This window comes from Aspergillus fumigatus, chromosome 2 (assembly GCF_000002655.1).
Source record: "Aspergillus fumigatus Af293 chromosome 2, whole genome shotgun sequence".
Lineage (NCBI taxonomy): Eukaryota > Fungi > Ascomycota > Eurotiomycetes > Eurotiales > Aspergillaceae > Aspergillus > Aspergillus fumigatus.
Window position 1 is genome coordinate 1807234 of NC_007195.1, and position 13947 is coordinate 1821180.

General features: G+C 45.6%; 5 protein-coding genes across 5 annotated transcripts; 3 read left to right on the forward strand and 2 right to left on the reverse strand.

Moving 5' to 3' along the window:
* Window positions 1-207: 207 nt before the first annotated feature.
* On the forward strand, window positions 208-1854 carry AFUA_2G06280 (OST3/OST6 family protein; the record flags this gene model as incomplete). The annotated part of the gene is made up of 4 exons (XM_744664.2): window positions 208-549; window positions 617-714; window positions 771-1126; window positions 1194-1854. 4 exons carry the CDS (start codon window positions 208-210, stop codon window positions 1373-1375), a joined length of 978 nt encoding a protein of 325 aa, XP_749757.1. The 3' UTR covers window positions 1376-1854.
* A 96-nt stretch (window positions 1855-1950) lies between these two features.
* AFUA_2G06295 (oligosaccharide translocation protein RFT1) lies at window positions 1951-3982 on the forward strand (the record flags this gene model as incomplete). Its single annotated transcript, XM_744666.2, has 3 exons — window positions 1951-2928; window positions 2980-3837; window positions 3892-3982. The coding sequence occupies exons 1-3, from the start codon at window positions 2171-2173 to the stop codon at window positions 3980-3982; spliced, it is 1707 nt and encodes a 568-aa protein (XP_749759.2). The 5' UTR covers window positions 1951-2170.
* On the reverse strand, window positions 3842-5830 carry dbp3 (RNA-dependent ATPase DBP3). Its single transcript, XM_744667.2, has 3 exons — window positions 4348-5830; window positions 4224-4295; window positions 3842-4146 (listed from the first exon to the last, which is right to left on the reverse strand). The coding sequence occupies exons 1-3, from the start codon at window positions 5628-5630 to the stop codon at window positions 3990-3992; spliced, it is 1512 nt and encodes a 503-aa protein (XP_749760.1). The 5' UTR covers window positions 5631-5830; the 3' UTR covers window positions 3842-3989.
* Window positions 5831-6520: 690 nt separating this feature from the next.
* On the reverse strand, window positions 6521-9278 carry AFUA_2G06320 (replication factor A subunit protein RFA1). Its single transcript, XM_744668.2, has 7 exons — window positions 9026-9278; window positions 8773-8924; window positions 8624-8714; window positions 8040-8574; window positions 7090-7985; window positions 6697-7031; window positions 6521-6635 (listed from the first exon to the last, which is right to left on the reverse strand). The coding sequence occupies exons 1-6, from the start codon at window positions 9067-9069 to the stop codon at window positions 6938-6940; spliced, it is 1812 nt and encodes a 603-aa protein (XP_749761.2). The 5' UTR covers window positions 9070-9278; the 3' UTR covers window positions 6521-6635; window positions 6697-6937.
* Window positions 9279-9962: 684 nt separating this feature from the next.
* Window positions 9963-13239, forward strand: AFUA_2G06330 (ubiquitin-specific protease UBP14). The gene is made up of 7 exons (XM_077804104.1): window positions 9963-10125; window positions 10188-10241; window positions 10292-10359; window positions 10413-10553; window positions 10620-10893; window positions 10942-12628; window positions 12689-13239. The coding sequence occupies exons 2-7, from the start codon at window positions 10211-10213 to the stop codon at window positions 12837-12839; spliced, it is 2352 nt and encodes a 783-aa protein (XP_077660267.1). The 5' UTR covers window positions 9963-10125; window positions 10188-10210; the 3' UTR covers window positions 12840-13239.
* The last annotated feature ends 708 nt before the right edge of the window (window positions 13240-13947 follow it).

The window sequence follows — 13947 nt, forward strand, 5'->3', positions numbered from 1 at the left end:
GACACCTGGACTCTCTAGGTTGCACTAAAGCGATTATTGCGTAGTTATGAAGTGCCGCCAACTTCTACTCCATCCAGAATACCTCCTACACAGACATCAGATAATGACCGCTTGAGGATCGCTCATTCACTGTGTCTTCTAGTGTTCCTCCACATTCGAGCTCAACAAAGCATTTTAAATGAGTCATTCTTCCAGACCCTGGAGAAAATGAAACTCAACTCTCTCATCTCTTTCCTCTGCATTGCGGCGAGCGCGCTTTGTACATCCTCAGACCCTAATAAGTACGAGAAATACAAATCAGTATCTCCTGTCGCGCCGATTGGATTGACGGATGTTACATATCATGATTTGACCTCAAAACCCCGCGACTTCCATGTCGCGGTTCTTCTAACAGCTACTGACGCTCGCTATGGTTGCGCGCTATGTCGCGAGTTCCAATCCGAGTGGGACCTCATTGCACGAAGTTGGAATAAGGGCTCCAAGTCAGACGATTTAAAGCTGCTCCTCGCTACTCTGGATTTCAGTAATGGCAAGGAGACCTTCCAGAAGGTATAAGAATGATCATTCTTCCTGAGCCCTCTTGGTGTATTGTTCATCTGATCTGATGAGGAAACAGCTGATGCTTCAAACTGCGCCTGTCCTTCTCTTGTTTCCTCCTACAGTCGGCCCCTTTGCCAAGGTTGACAATGCACCCGTAAGGTTCGACTTCACTGGGTAAGAGTCTCTTGGATCTGCCACATGAGTTTTCCATATTGATGAAAGATGTTTAGTCCATTATCTGCCGACCAACTCTACACATGGATCAGCCGACATCTTCCGGAAGGTGCAAAACCACCTCTCATCCGCCCAATCAATTACATGCGAATTATCTCTGCAATCACTCTCCTTATGGGTGTGATAACTTTGTTTACGGTTTTGTCTCCGTATGCCTTGCCGATCATAAGAAACCGAAATCTGTGGGCCGGCTTTAGCCTGATTGCTATCTTGCTGTTCACCAGTGGCCACATGTTCAATCATATCCGCAAAGTACCCTACGTCGTAGGTGACGGCAAGGGAGGCATTAGCTATTTTGCTGGTGGATTCTCTAACCAGTTCGGCATGGAAACGCAGATTGTCGCTGCCATTTGTAAGTCGTTCAAGTTCCGGAGACACCATTTGTCCACACACATACTGACGATTCACTGTGATTGCAGACGCTGTACTTTCCTTTGCAGCGATTGCTCTTTCTATGAAGGTCCCTCGCATGGGGGACAAGAAGGCACAGCAACTGGCCGTCGTAATCTGGGCAGGCGTACTGCTTTGTATGTACAGCTTCCTCCTCAACGTCTTCAAGACGAAGAATGGCGGATATCCTTTCTACCTCCCTCCTTTTTAGAAGTCAGACATCACCGGGGTTTAATCCTAGTCCTTCGACCCGTTGATGCGATATCCTTGAAGCAAAAGAGCCCGATCTAGGTGCAGCATGTCACCTGCCGAAGCCTTCTTTCGCGGATGGATTTGCGATCTCGACTTTCTCCTGGTGTTTCCGGGTCTTGGACACCTATCTACTCTACATCAGCCTGCACTGCGACTAGGCGAAGGAGTTCTTAGTTTTTTCCCCCTTCCTCACAAGCGTCAGCGACGTTAGCCTTCACAATTATGGTACTACTGTAATACAGAAAAGTCCGCTATAGAGAAAGACTATTCGATGGATAGATGACATGATCGTCCGCAAAATGAATCCTAGAACGCAGAAAAACCAAAACACACTAGATTCACTCAGTCAAAAAATCTGTTCAGCAAGTGCATGGATAGATACACTAGAAGCTCTTTCATCTTCATTTCAGACGGGTGAATCTTGGTAGAGGTAGATGTGGAGGTCAGTTTGCCTTCGTGATTTCCACTGGGTCCTCTACATGTGCGGACCCAGTGTGGTTCACCGTACTACGGCGGTGGCGGCTGCGGCTAGGTAGAAGACAACATCACAACAGAGCTCTACCTTGTCTGGTCAACACCGCGTGCCTAGAGAAAGCATGTCATTCCTGGAGACAACAGACTGCAGATTTGTCTAACATCATACTCCTCTAAATCAAGATTGTGTTTAAACCTTCGTTATCCATGCATTAAGTCCCAGCTCGATAGTACTTGCGGATTAAAAAGTTCATATGAGACGTGCAGAGAGCATGCCACTATGTCCAAGCAAGACAGCCTTCTCACTAGAAAGGCTTTGGCATCATCGGTGTCAGGGACTACGCTTTTGGTCATGATCCAGTTGGTTTCGCGGCTGTTCACCTTTGTTGCCAATCAACTGGTCCTGAGGAACCTATCACCAGCGACTCTGGGAGCAGCAACTCAACTCGAGTTGTTCATGGTTACGATCTTATACTTCTCTCGTGAGGCCATCAGATTAGCCATTCTGAGACAGCCTCTTGATTCGCCATCATCCCCCGATATCAGCAAACAAGAGAAGCCGCGCATAGCTTGCGACAAGGAAATGGAAGCTCAATCCATGGCGACTCAATCAATAGTGAACATGTCCTACCTCAGCCTTGCAGTTGGAATTGCGCTTTCTATCTTGCTCGGTACTTTCTACATACAGTTTGCTGCTGAGCAGGTTGCTCAAACATCTTTCTATCGCTGCAGTGTGGCAATCGTCTGTCTCGCGTCGACCTTGGAGCTATGCACTGAACCTTTCTTTGCTGTAGTCCACAGATATATGCTGTACAAGACTAGGGCAACCGTTGAAATGGCCGCAGCATTCGTAAGAAGTCTAACAACGTGTGGTCTACTTCTCTGGGCATCTTGGAATGGAAGCAATGTCGGTATACTTCCATTTGCACTTGGTCATCTCTTTTATGCCTTGGTGCTTCTCTGCGGCTACTCTGCAGCTCTGTCAAACTCAGCGAGTAGATGGCATTTTTCGTTTCTGCCCAGCCGCATAAGATCAAGGTATGTGGAGGTCATTACTATCAAATAGGACAGCCATGATAACAGGTCCAGAGACAACAAGTCCGTTTATATCTTGGGCATGTTTTCCTCGCAGTTGATCTCTCTATCTGCAAATCTCTTCTTTCAATCCGTGGTCAAGCATTTGCTCACGCAAGGGGACGCCATGATGCTTGCCGCAATGTCAAGCTTAGAGGATCAGGGGATATACTTCCTCGCTTCTAATTATGGTGGTCTTATAGCTCGCGTCCTTTTCCAGCCAATTGAGGAGAGCTCTCGCACCCTCTTTTCGTCGCTCCTGGGTCTCAGTGACGTAAATGGAGAAAATCCAAGAAACATTGAGGCTGCTAAGACTCATCTTACCGATGTCATGAAGGCATACGGGATCCTATCTGCTTTCATCTTTCCTTTGAACCCCGTCATAATCAAGCAAATTCTTCACCTATTGGGAGGGACAGAATGGGCTGGTTCTGAGGTCTATCGACTACTTTCGCTTTATTGCTTCTATATACCTTTTTTGGCATTTAATGGCATAACAGAGGCCTTTGTCTCGTCTGCTGCTAATGGGTCAGAGCTTCGATCGCAGGCGGGCTGGATGGGGGTTTTCTCGGCATGCTTTGCGTTAGCGGCCTACCTTTTCCTGAGCGTTGGCGATCTCGGCGCTCGTGGCTTGGTGTATGCCAATATAGTCAACATGACAGTCCGCATACTTTGGAGTCTACATTTCATACGAGAGTACATGCACCATCATGACAACGACATAACGTTGACCGAGCTCTGCTTGAGTCCTCATACCTATATTACAGGCTTTCTAATGACCACAATCACGATACTCGGGCCAGAGCTATTCCACAGCGATTCTCATGGTCTGATAGGGACGGCAGGGTTTTGCGCCTCCTATATTATTCTAATGTGAGTTACCCTTTGAACAAGACTTGAACGAGCCCTGACGGCCCTCTATGATAGTCTATATTTCGAGAGAACATGTTTGAGGAGATTGTACAACCGGGTTTGTCAAACTTGGAAGCAGGACACCTCTTACCGCAAGACAAAGTAATACGATTTCATTCATCGAAAACAATCTTTGTCGCTGACTTGCTGGTATCCACGTCCTTGAAGAATGCGCCGTACGCACCATGCTGCTTCTTCTTCACGGTTGTTCCAAACTTGAGCAGAGCGTCCGGTACATCTTGTTTGGCTGCTCTCAGAACGTTTATCAACCTGTGACATATTAGGAAGATGGCCACATTAGCAGATTATTCGAATACATAGGCTGATTGACGGTTCTGAGAACTTACGCGCCAGACTGGGCTTTATCCGCTTCTGTGAAAAGAGTAATGGCATGGCCATCGGCTCCGGCGCGCCCGGTCCTATTTAAAATGGAGTTAATACTTCCAGCCGAGAGAGAGCATCGTTACTAACCGGCCAATTCGATGTACATAGTCCTCGACTGTTAGAGGAAATGTGACATTGATAACCAATTTGACTGACGGTATGTCAAGGCCACGGGCTGCCACGTCGGTGGCAACAAGTACAGTAGCCGACCCGGTTTTAAATGCCTCTAGACTTTTAAATCGTTCGTGCTGGTTCAAATCTCCATGTATCCCTGCGACTTTGAAGTTCTTGCTTCGTAAAAGTCTCTCGACACGAACCGCTTCTTTTTTGTACAAGCAAAAGACAAGAACCTTATCGCCAACTGCTGCGCCTCGCTGAGAGCGACTGAGCAACTGAACAAGCCTAGCCTCCTTTTCTTGAGGCTTAACAACCTCGACCACCTGTTTAATCCTGGTATTAGCACGCGGATCGGCGGACGGATCACCACCGATGGTGACAGTCACAGCTGAAGTCATGAAAGAAGCCGCCAGGTCTCTGACGCTTGGAGGCCAGGTTGCTGTGAACATGACTGTTTGGCGTGTTGAATCTGGCGTGGAGCGGATAATGTCTTTTATATCCTGTTCAAAACCCTTGTCCAGCATGCGATCCGCTTCGTCCAAGACTAGGTATTTGACCTTTCCAAGATCCACGGAGCCATCGTCTTTAAGATCTTTCAGTCTACCAGGGGTGGCAACAACGATAGCTGCAGTCTTCAGTGCCTCGCGCTGTTCATCTTTCTTCACACCCCCATAGATACATGTTACTCTGATGTCCACAGAGGCCCCAAACTTCGATAGCTGATCATATATCTGCATTGCAAGTTCCCTGGTTGGCGAAATGATGACTGCTGCAGGTCTTGCATGTTTTCGCTTGACCTTCCCTGAATCCAGAATTTTCTTAATACACGGCAATCCGAAAGCCAATGTCTTCCCGCTTCCGGTCTCTGCGATGCCTATGACATCCCGACCGGCGAAGAGTAGAGGCCATGTTGCAGATTGAATTGGTGTTGGCGACGAGAAAGAGCTCAATGGGTCATAGATCTTGCTGAAGCTGCTAGGGAGGTGAGAAAACGACATAATGGGGCGCAGCGGTGGCGCTTCCGAAGAATCGGTCACTTTAATACAATGCTTCGCGAGAAACTGGTCTATCTCGATCTGAGAAAGATCACCTAGGGCTGGTGACTGAACGTAAGTAGCATCTGGTTTAGAGTCAGGTTCATTTCTAACAGCTTCTGCAGTCGCAGAGATCCTCGATCCCTCTCCATTTCTTTCATTCTTGGATCTTTTCTTGGGCCGGTAATCGCCACCTTCGTGTTGGACACGCTTGGCCATAATGAGGATCTGTTGAGGTCTGGTCTTTCCTCGCTTTTGAAACCAGGGACGGAACAAATACAGGTAGATCGACAGATATGGGAGCTAGAGGACGAGATCTCACAAAAATAAGAAATGTAAACTTGCGTAATCAAATAAAATATCAAGAGATGCTGTGTGTGTGAAAAAAAAAAGTGGGAAAAATATCCGGGAGAGCAAGGAAGAACAAAAATGTCATATTTTTATTCTGCCAATCAACACCGCCGATATCTCTAGCATATTCAAAATTGGTCATTTCTCGATGTCATTCCAAATTGAATTTAGGTAACCCTATTTGGGTGATAATAATGGTTAAATGCTACTAGGTTGCATCAAGTTGCATCAGAGCTATTGCCGTTCATATATCATGTATATATTAGTAACGTACCCCCTAAGCGCACTTCTACTACTACTTAGCCTCCTAAGCCAGGTAGAACATATCATTAGATAAGCGCTTAGAAAAATGGCATTCTCACATGTCGTAACTCGATAAGATTATCCGCTCCTTGCATAGAAGCTATACTTAGAGAGCTTCCTAGCATATGTAAGTGTCAGTGTCACATTGTGGGCCTATGGGACATGACTACTCTGGGAGGCTTATAAGCATGTCCTAGGCCAAGTGGCTGACATTTTGGTGTCGTAGATAGTAACTGCCTAGGACACTACTTTCTTACACTAAGCTTATGATACTTCAACTTATACAGAGTAAATTAATATAGTTTATCCCGGAATCCTGGATTGTGAATATAGCGTACTTAAGAGACCTAGCACTCACTTACTAGCATTAGATGTTACAGGCTGTACCTTTCATGTGAAGTAAAGAGTAACACCCCACCCGTACCTCTCTAATACTGCAAGAACTCAAGTATGTGATTGGACCATAAAGTCCACTAGCTAAAGAGGGCCTGTGTTATTGTTAAGGGGGCAATGAATGGGGGAGACTTAAGGTTACAGGGTCAGGGGCTCCCGAACTGACACAAACATGATCTTTGAGGTAAGTACAAAGTTTGATTGTCATGAAGAAAATCAACTAGGAATGGCAGCTTACCTAAACCTCATTCGACTTCATACCTTGTATACATTGCCCTTCCCGATTACCTGGTATGCGAGACTCTGCGAACTTCCAACCAAGAAGTCGAGTCCTAAACACTTGGAAATAAGCGAAACTACGTCATATACCCTATATTGACGAATGTCTATAAAGCTAAAATCGTGCATGTAATAAATTCAAGCCTCGGAAGGACCAAACTTAGCCAGGAAAGGCAAATCCACCATTGGCTCAAGGAGTTTCAAGAAAGGCCATATGAGTTAATCAGGGCCATGAGGCGAGATGCTTCCTCCGAGTAGTTGACAGGTTTGGCCGTCGATACCTGATAACGGATGCTAATTAAGATGTCATTAACGGTAGGTTCAATATCGGTAGCCACAGCAGATTGCTTACCGTTGCTGATCTCCGAAATGATCAAGCTTGGCCCGACATCTGAAGTTCCAAGTTCGACAATTAGCTTCCTGGAAAATGTCTCCAGCGGCCTTTTCTCCATTTTGGCGAAGATCCATTAACTGATCCGCAGACGTGCCCATTAACTGTTTCCCGACTTCATCGAAGCAACTGAGCCAGAGCTGGCCAGTATGATCGCTAACATTGATGAGCATGATGTATCGATACTCTGGGCGCGGGTGAGTTTTATCACAGCTTTCGCACCGCCATTGACCAGGATCCAGTTCTGTCACCTTTTTATTGCACCCTTCGGAGAGGCAAGCAGGGTAGCACATGTTGTCTTGCTTTATGTAAATAACAGTCCCTTTGAGCGAGAAGTATACTGCATCTTCTGACATCCCTAGTTGTTCCTCGCGTACCTGTGCAATTGTTTTCAAGTGATCCAATCTCTTTGCAGACGAGGATGCATTGGACATAGTGGCATGTGACGCGAATGTCTCGTGTCTGCCTTGAGCATCATACCAACCCTTGAGACGATGAGCTTCTTCTATGTCAGGGTCAACAGTCATTGAACCAGAACTCAACAGACTCAGACTTCGTCCTCCAAAATCAGAGACTTTGACACCCTTGAAAGCAATTACAGACTCTGGGGTCGCATTGAAATTCAATGCTGTGGAGCCCCAGATGGTAAGACGAACAGAAAAGCCCGAGCTATCGACTAAGGTAAGCTCTCGCTTGTCATAGGGCTTGCTTGTCGTCTTTGATACGATCTGAGTAGTCTCCCCGACGTCTTTCAGCACTCCAATAATGTCAATAGTGGTATCCTTCTCAACAGACTGGAGATCGCCCACGGTTGTGAAATTGAACCGAACCTGCGGAACATCGCTCTGATCCTCTGCCTAAACCAAAAATATAAGCTGTCAGATGCAACTGCGTTCGAGAAATTCACTGACCTTTTCAACAACTGTATCTTTCTCGAAGGTAAGTTCGTAGTCATTGTTCAGATTGGTAAATTGCTTCTTTGCAATCTGAACCCGGCAGGGGCTAGATATATAGTACACGCCTCCTTCATGAAAAACGTCATAGAGCAGGTCGCACTGCTCATTGAATCCCGTGGCACGGATTTCACCACTATCATCGAGTAAGTTGACACTAAATAGCCTACCCTCCGAGTTTCTGTTGTGCCAGGTTTTGATGGCTGATTTGGTCGTGCAACGCGCCTTGATCGTCCATTTATGTGAATAAGGAGAGATAGCTTCGATCGGATAGATGGTGGCGTGGGACGATGTCAAAGAGGAACGTGCAGGCTGTACGCGAGGTTCCCCTCGCTGATTTTGAACCTTGGAGCCATAAAATCCACCACCGGAAATTGTAGTTGGTTGGGGCTTTTCATCTTCTTCCAACTTATTTTCCAATGGTCTCGGTTCTCCGATTTTCTCTGCTTCGCCGAGTTCCTGCAGGACCTCGAGATCCAAGATTATGAGAATTCTATGATGATATTAGCTGGGTACATAATTTGGGGTTCGGGGTCTACAACTTCTTCCCCTTGACTGAATTTGCTTGGAATGACTTCAAACGGACAAAACACCCTTTCTTTAGCATGCCACTCGTTACAAGTGGGTTCGCCTCTGTCATACAGCCCGCTAATCAGTAATATATGACAATTCACCGGTCCTCCCTACTCACGTGTTGCAAGCATGGTCTGAACATAATTCGAGATATCACTGAACACGGCTCTGTACCGCTCCTGATGGTTCGGTTGGGGAGGCAAAGGCTTAATTTGGACACACTGGACGATAGGTTCATGAATTTGCGGTTTGGTTTCATCGAAGATGGCGCTGCAAGCCTATCAGTAAATCCTTGCCGTAGCTGATATGCTAGCAGAGGGAAGGAGAAAGGATGGGCTCTGGCAACGGGAAGATAAAGAAATCGTGTTTACCTGAGCGCCCCGACTGAGATATGAGATGCTGCATCGAGAGCCATCGCGCAAGCAACAGTTGCTGGACCCGTAGTCAGATGGCAAACCGAGAATAGATGAAAATATATCCAAATATTTTGGTAGATGAGAAAAAGAACGAATAAAATCACTTTCAGTCTAGTATTCGTTTCCTGAAGCCGATGCCAGAAGAAGCAGGAACGTACCTTACTGAAGATTTATGTCAAATAAGGTCTACGCGTGGCGTGCATCCCTGACGCGTTGAGTGGCTACTTGATAGGCGGTAAGGCATGGTCAAGATTCCGTCCACAAAGGTACTCTGGTGGACCCTCTATGATGTGCCCTGTAGCCTAAGGTGGAAGGTAATACCCAAATGGAACCTTGAAACACCTACCCAGCTTAAAGTGGTTGGTGCATGGAAAGGAACTTAGGAAGTCAATGAAAATAGCATTATTATTGGCATTGATTAGACTAGTTGCAGCTTAGCACTTAGCAATAGTATGGAAGAAACCTATACTCTGTACTATAGGCATGTGCTTTTCCTACACCTTTTTAAGTCACATCCTCTATGGAGCTCACTGGACAGGCAGAGGTTGATCTTAGTAACAATCCAATTTAAGATACCTACTACCTTCACCAATCCTTTTCGGATAATAAAAATCAATAGTTCCTAGGACTACAAATATGAACAGGATAACTCTTTCACATTTGGAGGCCACATGCTTGGAGTAAAAAATAATCGAAAAAGGGAACCTTCTTCGAGACTATGATTGTGGCCTAGGACCAAACATGCCAGGAACAAAATCGTCAACTGTCTACTCCGTATCTACTCCATACGGTACAGTCAATAGGTAATCTAAGGTTATCGTTACCTTATGATCATTCGGTATTATTAGGTATCATTGGTGGTGTATTGATTAGGTATTTTATTGATCATATCAGCAACCCCACCTTGGTAAGAATGTTGGCAAGGTGGTCTAAGTAGTGGTGCTTGGAGGTAAAAGTATATTTGCCTCACGTCACAGCTCACTAATCAAAACATCTTTCGGTAAAGCTAGAAAAGCGTACGAGTTGTCCTGCAGCCTGCTAAAAATTCATCAGAAGTCAGTTACTCACTCTTTGATCTGATGATACGTCAATTCATAACTAACGTTGATCGGGTCAGGATTATCATTGGACACGTTGACGATGGTTCATTGCCCTCATAGTAGCTCGCAGGGCAAGTATATAAAGTCCAAATGCTAGCTGAATACTAATCGGACTCCTAAGCTTTGCGACCTCCATCTCAATCCCAAGCTGTCTATCGCGAAGAGTGCACGCAATGTTTTGACTCTGTGGTTTGTCGCCTGTTCCCTTCTCAACATCTTCAGCGAGGCTAAACGTGTTCTAGGATGAGGAGACTGGCCTAAATGTATGCCTCTTTTGTTTCAACGGCGGCTGTACAGGGGATCGAAACCATGCGATGCTACATTACAAGCGCTTTTGCCATCCTTTAGCACTGAACATCAAGAGGTCGCGAAAGAAGATACAGGTACGTGGACGCCATATCCACTCGCAATGCGTACAATATTCGGTGTCATGATAACATAAATAATAGCGTGGCGAACCACCCCAGAAAATTTCAAAGCTCGCGATTGCTGCGGAGACAGATGAAGATCGCTACGACACAGCAATACGAGTGATTTGTTACGAGTGCCGCTTGGATGACATTGATGCATCCAGTGGCAGCCTTGCAGTCGTGGTAGATGGGGTAATGAAGGCCATGACCTTCTCTAGGAAGGAAGAGATTAAAGCCTGGGAGCAAGAGTTTGTCCCATGCGAGCATACGCTTTGCTTAGTGCAACAAACTCCTAAGCAGATTGAGTCTCAAGGTATGGTTTTCATCGCGCGTCCGATCCCCTGCTAACCAAGGTACGCAGAGCTGAGTCAGTGCACGATGTGTACTTTGAAAGAGAACCTTTGGCTTTGCTTAGAATGTGGTAATCTTGGTTGCGGACGCAGTCAGTTCGGGGGATTGGGAGGAAATTCACATGCGCTTGCGCATTCTGACTCAACCTCGCATGCGGTCGCCGTCAAGCTTGGTTCAATAACTGCTGATGGGAGCGCGGATATATACTGTTACAAGTGCAATGAAGAAAGGACAGACCCGGACCTTGCTGCTCACCTTGCTCATTGGGGAATCAATCTGAGCGCACGCGAAAAAACAGAGAAAAGCCTCATGGAGATGCAAGTTGAGCACAATATGAAATGGGAGTTCTCGACCACATCTGCGGATGGTCACGAGCTTACCCCGTTATTCGGGCCTGGGTTTACAGGTTTGACCAATCTAGGAAATAGCTGTTATCTTTCGAGCGTGGTACAATGCCTCTTCTCCTCTCCAGAGTTCCAAAGAAGATATTATCATAACAGCAAAGAGCCACCTTTATCTCAGCAACCCGCTGAGGACTTCGAGACGCAGATGAGAAAGCTTGCTGATGGCATTCTTTCTGGGCGTTACTCAAAGCCCAATGCAGACGTGATTGCCTCGCCTGACTCTCCCGAAGTGCCCCATCAAAAAGGGCTATCGCCAGCAATGTTCAAACATCTCATCGGTCGTGGTCATGAAGAGTTCTCAACCATGAGACAACAAGATGCGTTTGAATTCTTACTTCATCTGTTCAAACTGATTCAACGCACTCAAAGCCCCGAGGGCGGGGGCAATCCCATTGATAATTTTCGATTCGCTGTTGAGCAGCGTCTACAGTGTCTGTCCTGCAAAGGAGTCCGTTACAGAATAGATGAGCAGGACAACGTCTCTATTCCTGTTCCTGTGCGTCGACAGCTGGGCACTAATAGCACAGACCCCTCTGCGGATTCGGAGTTCGAATCAGTGACCCTCTCTGAATGTCTCGATGTTTTCACTGCTAATGAAATCGTTGAGCTCAGCTGTCCGTCCTGTGGAAACAGCAATGGATTCTCGAAGCGTTCGTCATTTAGGACAATGCCGCAGGAACTAGTGCTAAACGCCCGACGATTCGAAGTCGTTAATTGGGTTCCGAGGAAATTGGATATCCCAGTGAATGTCAGCGACGAACCACTGGATTTCAGCCCATATGTTGGCTCCATGAAGGAGGAAGGCGAAAAGCTCCTACCAGAAGACGATCCATCCGTTAGTGGCTTCTCGCCTGATCAGAACATCTTAAACCAGCTTCTTGCCATGGGTTTTCCCAAAATTAGGTGTGAAAAGGCGCTACATGCGACCGGCAATTCAGATACCGAAGCTGCCATGAACTGGCTGTTCTCTCATATGGATGATCCAGATATCGATATACCGCTTGTGGTCAGCAAGGTTACTGGCCCCGCCAACATGGCCCTACAGGATCCATCGAAAGTAAGTCAACTGATTGAAATGGGTATTGATGAGGATCGAGCCCAAAGAGCACTGGCTGCGACAGGGGGCGATGTGGATCGAGCTCTTGATTGGGTATTCAGTCATCCCGACGAAAGGCCTGAATATAAAAGTGGTGATTGTGACTCTGGTTCTCGGCTTCCCGGCTTTAACGAAACCCCGGCTATATATCAACTTCGGGCCATTGTTTGCCACAAAGGTACATCAGTACACGCTGGGTGAGTCAGAAATCTCAATCTTTCAGATTATCGAATTGCCAACCAACTGAGAACAAACAGACATTATGTTGCATTTGTGCGAAAGACGCTGCCGGGCCAGGATAACCCTTCCTGGGTTATGTTTAATGACGAGAAAGTCGTGGGAGTTGATGATATTCAAGATATGAAAAAGTTTGCCTATCTATACTTTTTCTCTCGAGTCGAGGCGTGATCGTATCGTTGGCTGTATATGGATCCAACTAGGGAGAATGTGGGCTCCATAGAATAGGGATCCGTGACTGAAGTCATGTCATTGTCCAGTGAGATGTTCACTGAGTGTGAATCTCTTCTATACTGATGGGAAGCTCTCACTGGGTTTTTACTCTTGAGCATAAGACTCTTTACACACAATGGTATAAGCTAGTATGCCTGATTCTATATAAGTTGGGGGAATTAGTTGATTGTCTCTCCTATCCGCTGCTTAAATATGAGTAGAGATGGCACATCAAGTGCTTATTGATGTTCCTTTCAAATGCAGAGAAAAAAGACATGCATAATACTGCTAATGTATGTAAACGTGCAGGTATATAGTCTTCAGCCTTGGTGAAATTAGATTTCTGTAAGGTCAGCTACTACAGTTATATGTTGTCTGGGGAGGAACTTGAAGGGTCGGGATCGACCCTCACCAACAACCTACATGGGTATGGGTTGTTGGTATCAATCTATATAGGTAATTATCACATTGCGAGCAGTAAGTAAGCCTCCAGCGCAGGCCACCATCTGACTTAGATAAGAGTTTCTCTAAACACTATATATTGTGATATCAACCTCTAATCCTCTATATTAATGGAATGATGTTTGTTGGGTGTATATATATCACATGTTTGTATGTTTATCAATGATAGTTTGAAATACAATGGAAAGGCATGTTCCCTGTCATAATCAAGTGCGGCAGTGCCCCTACCAGGTAGTAGCAGGTCCTTGGACCTTGATTGTCTAGGACTTGATTTGGGAGACCTGATTAACTAAAATAACATCTACTTTGTCATTCTGGTTAATTAATAATAATTAAGGGACACTGCTCAGCGTGGTTCAGAGAACGGTCACTGTGGTCTGGCGGAGCCGCGGAAACTTAATATTATTATATTAATCTATATTTAACAAGATATATCAGAACTGTACTATACTAACTTTTAACCCCTAATAAAAATTTTTTATATATATAATATAAGCTTAATATATAGCCAATAAAAATTAATATTCTCTAATTATTGAGTTAAAATTAAACTTTAATCTTATATAGCATTAGATTAAATCAGGATATTGATATATTTATGCTT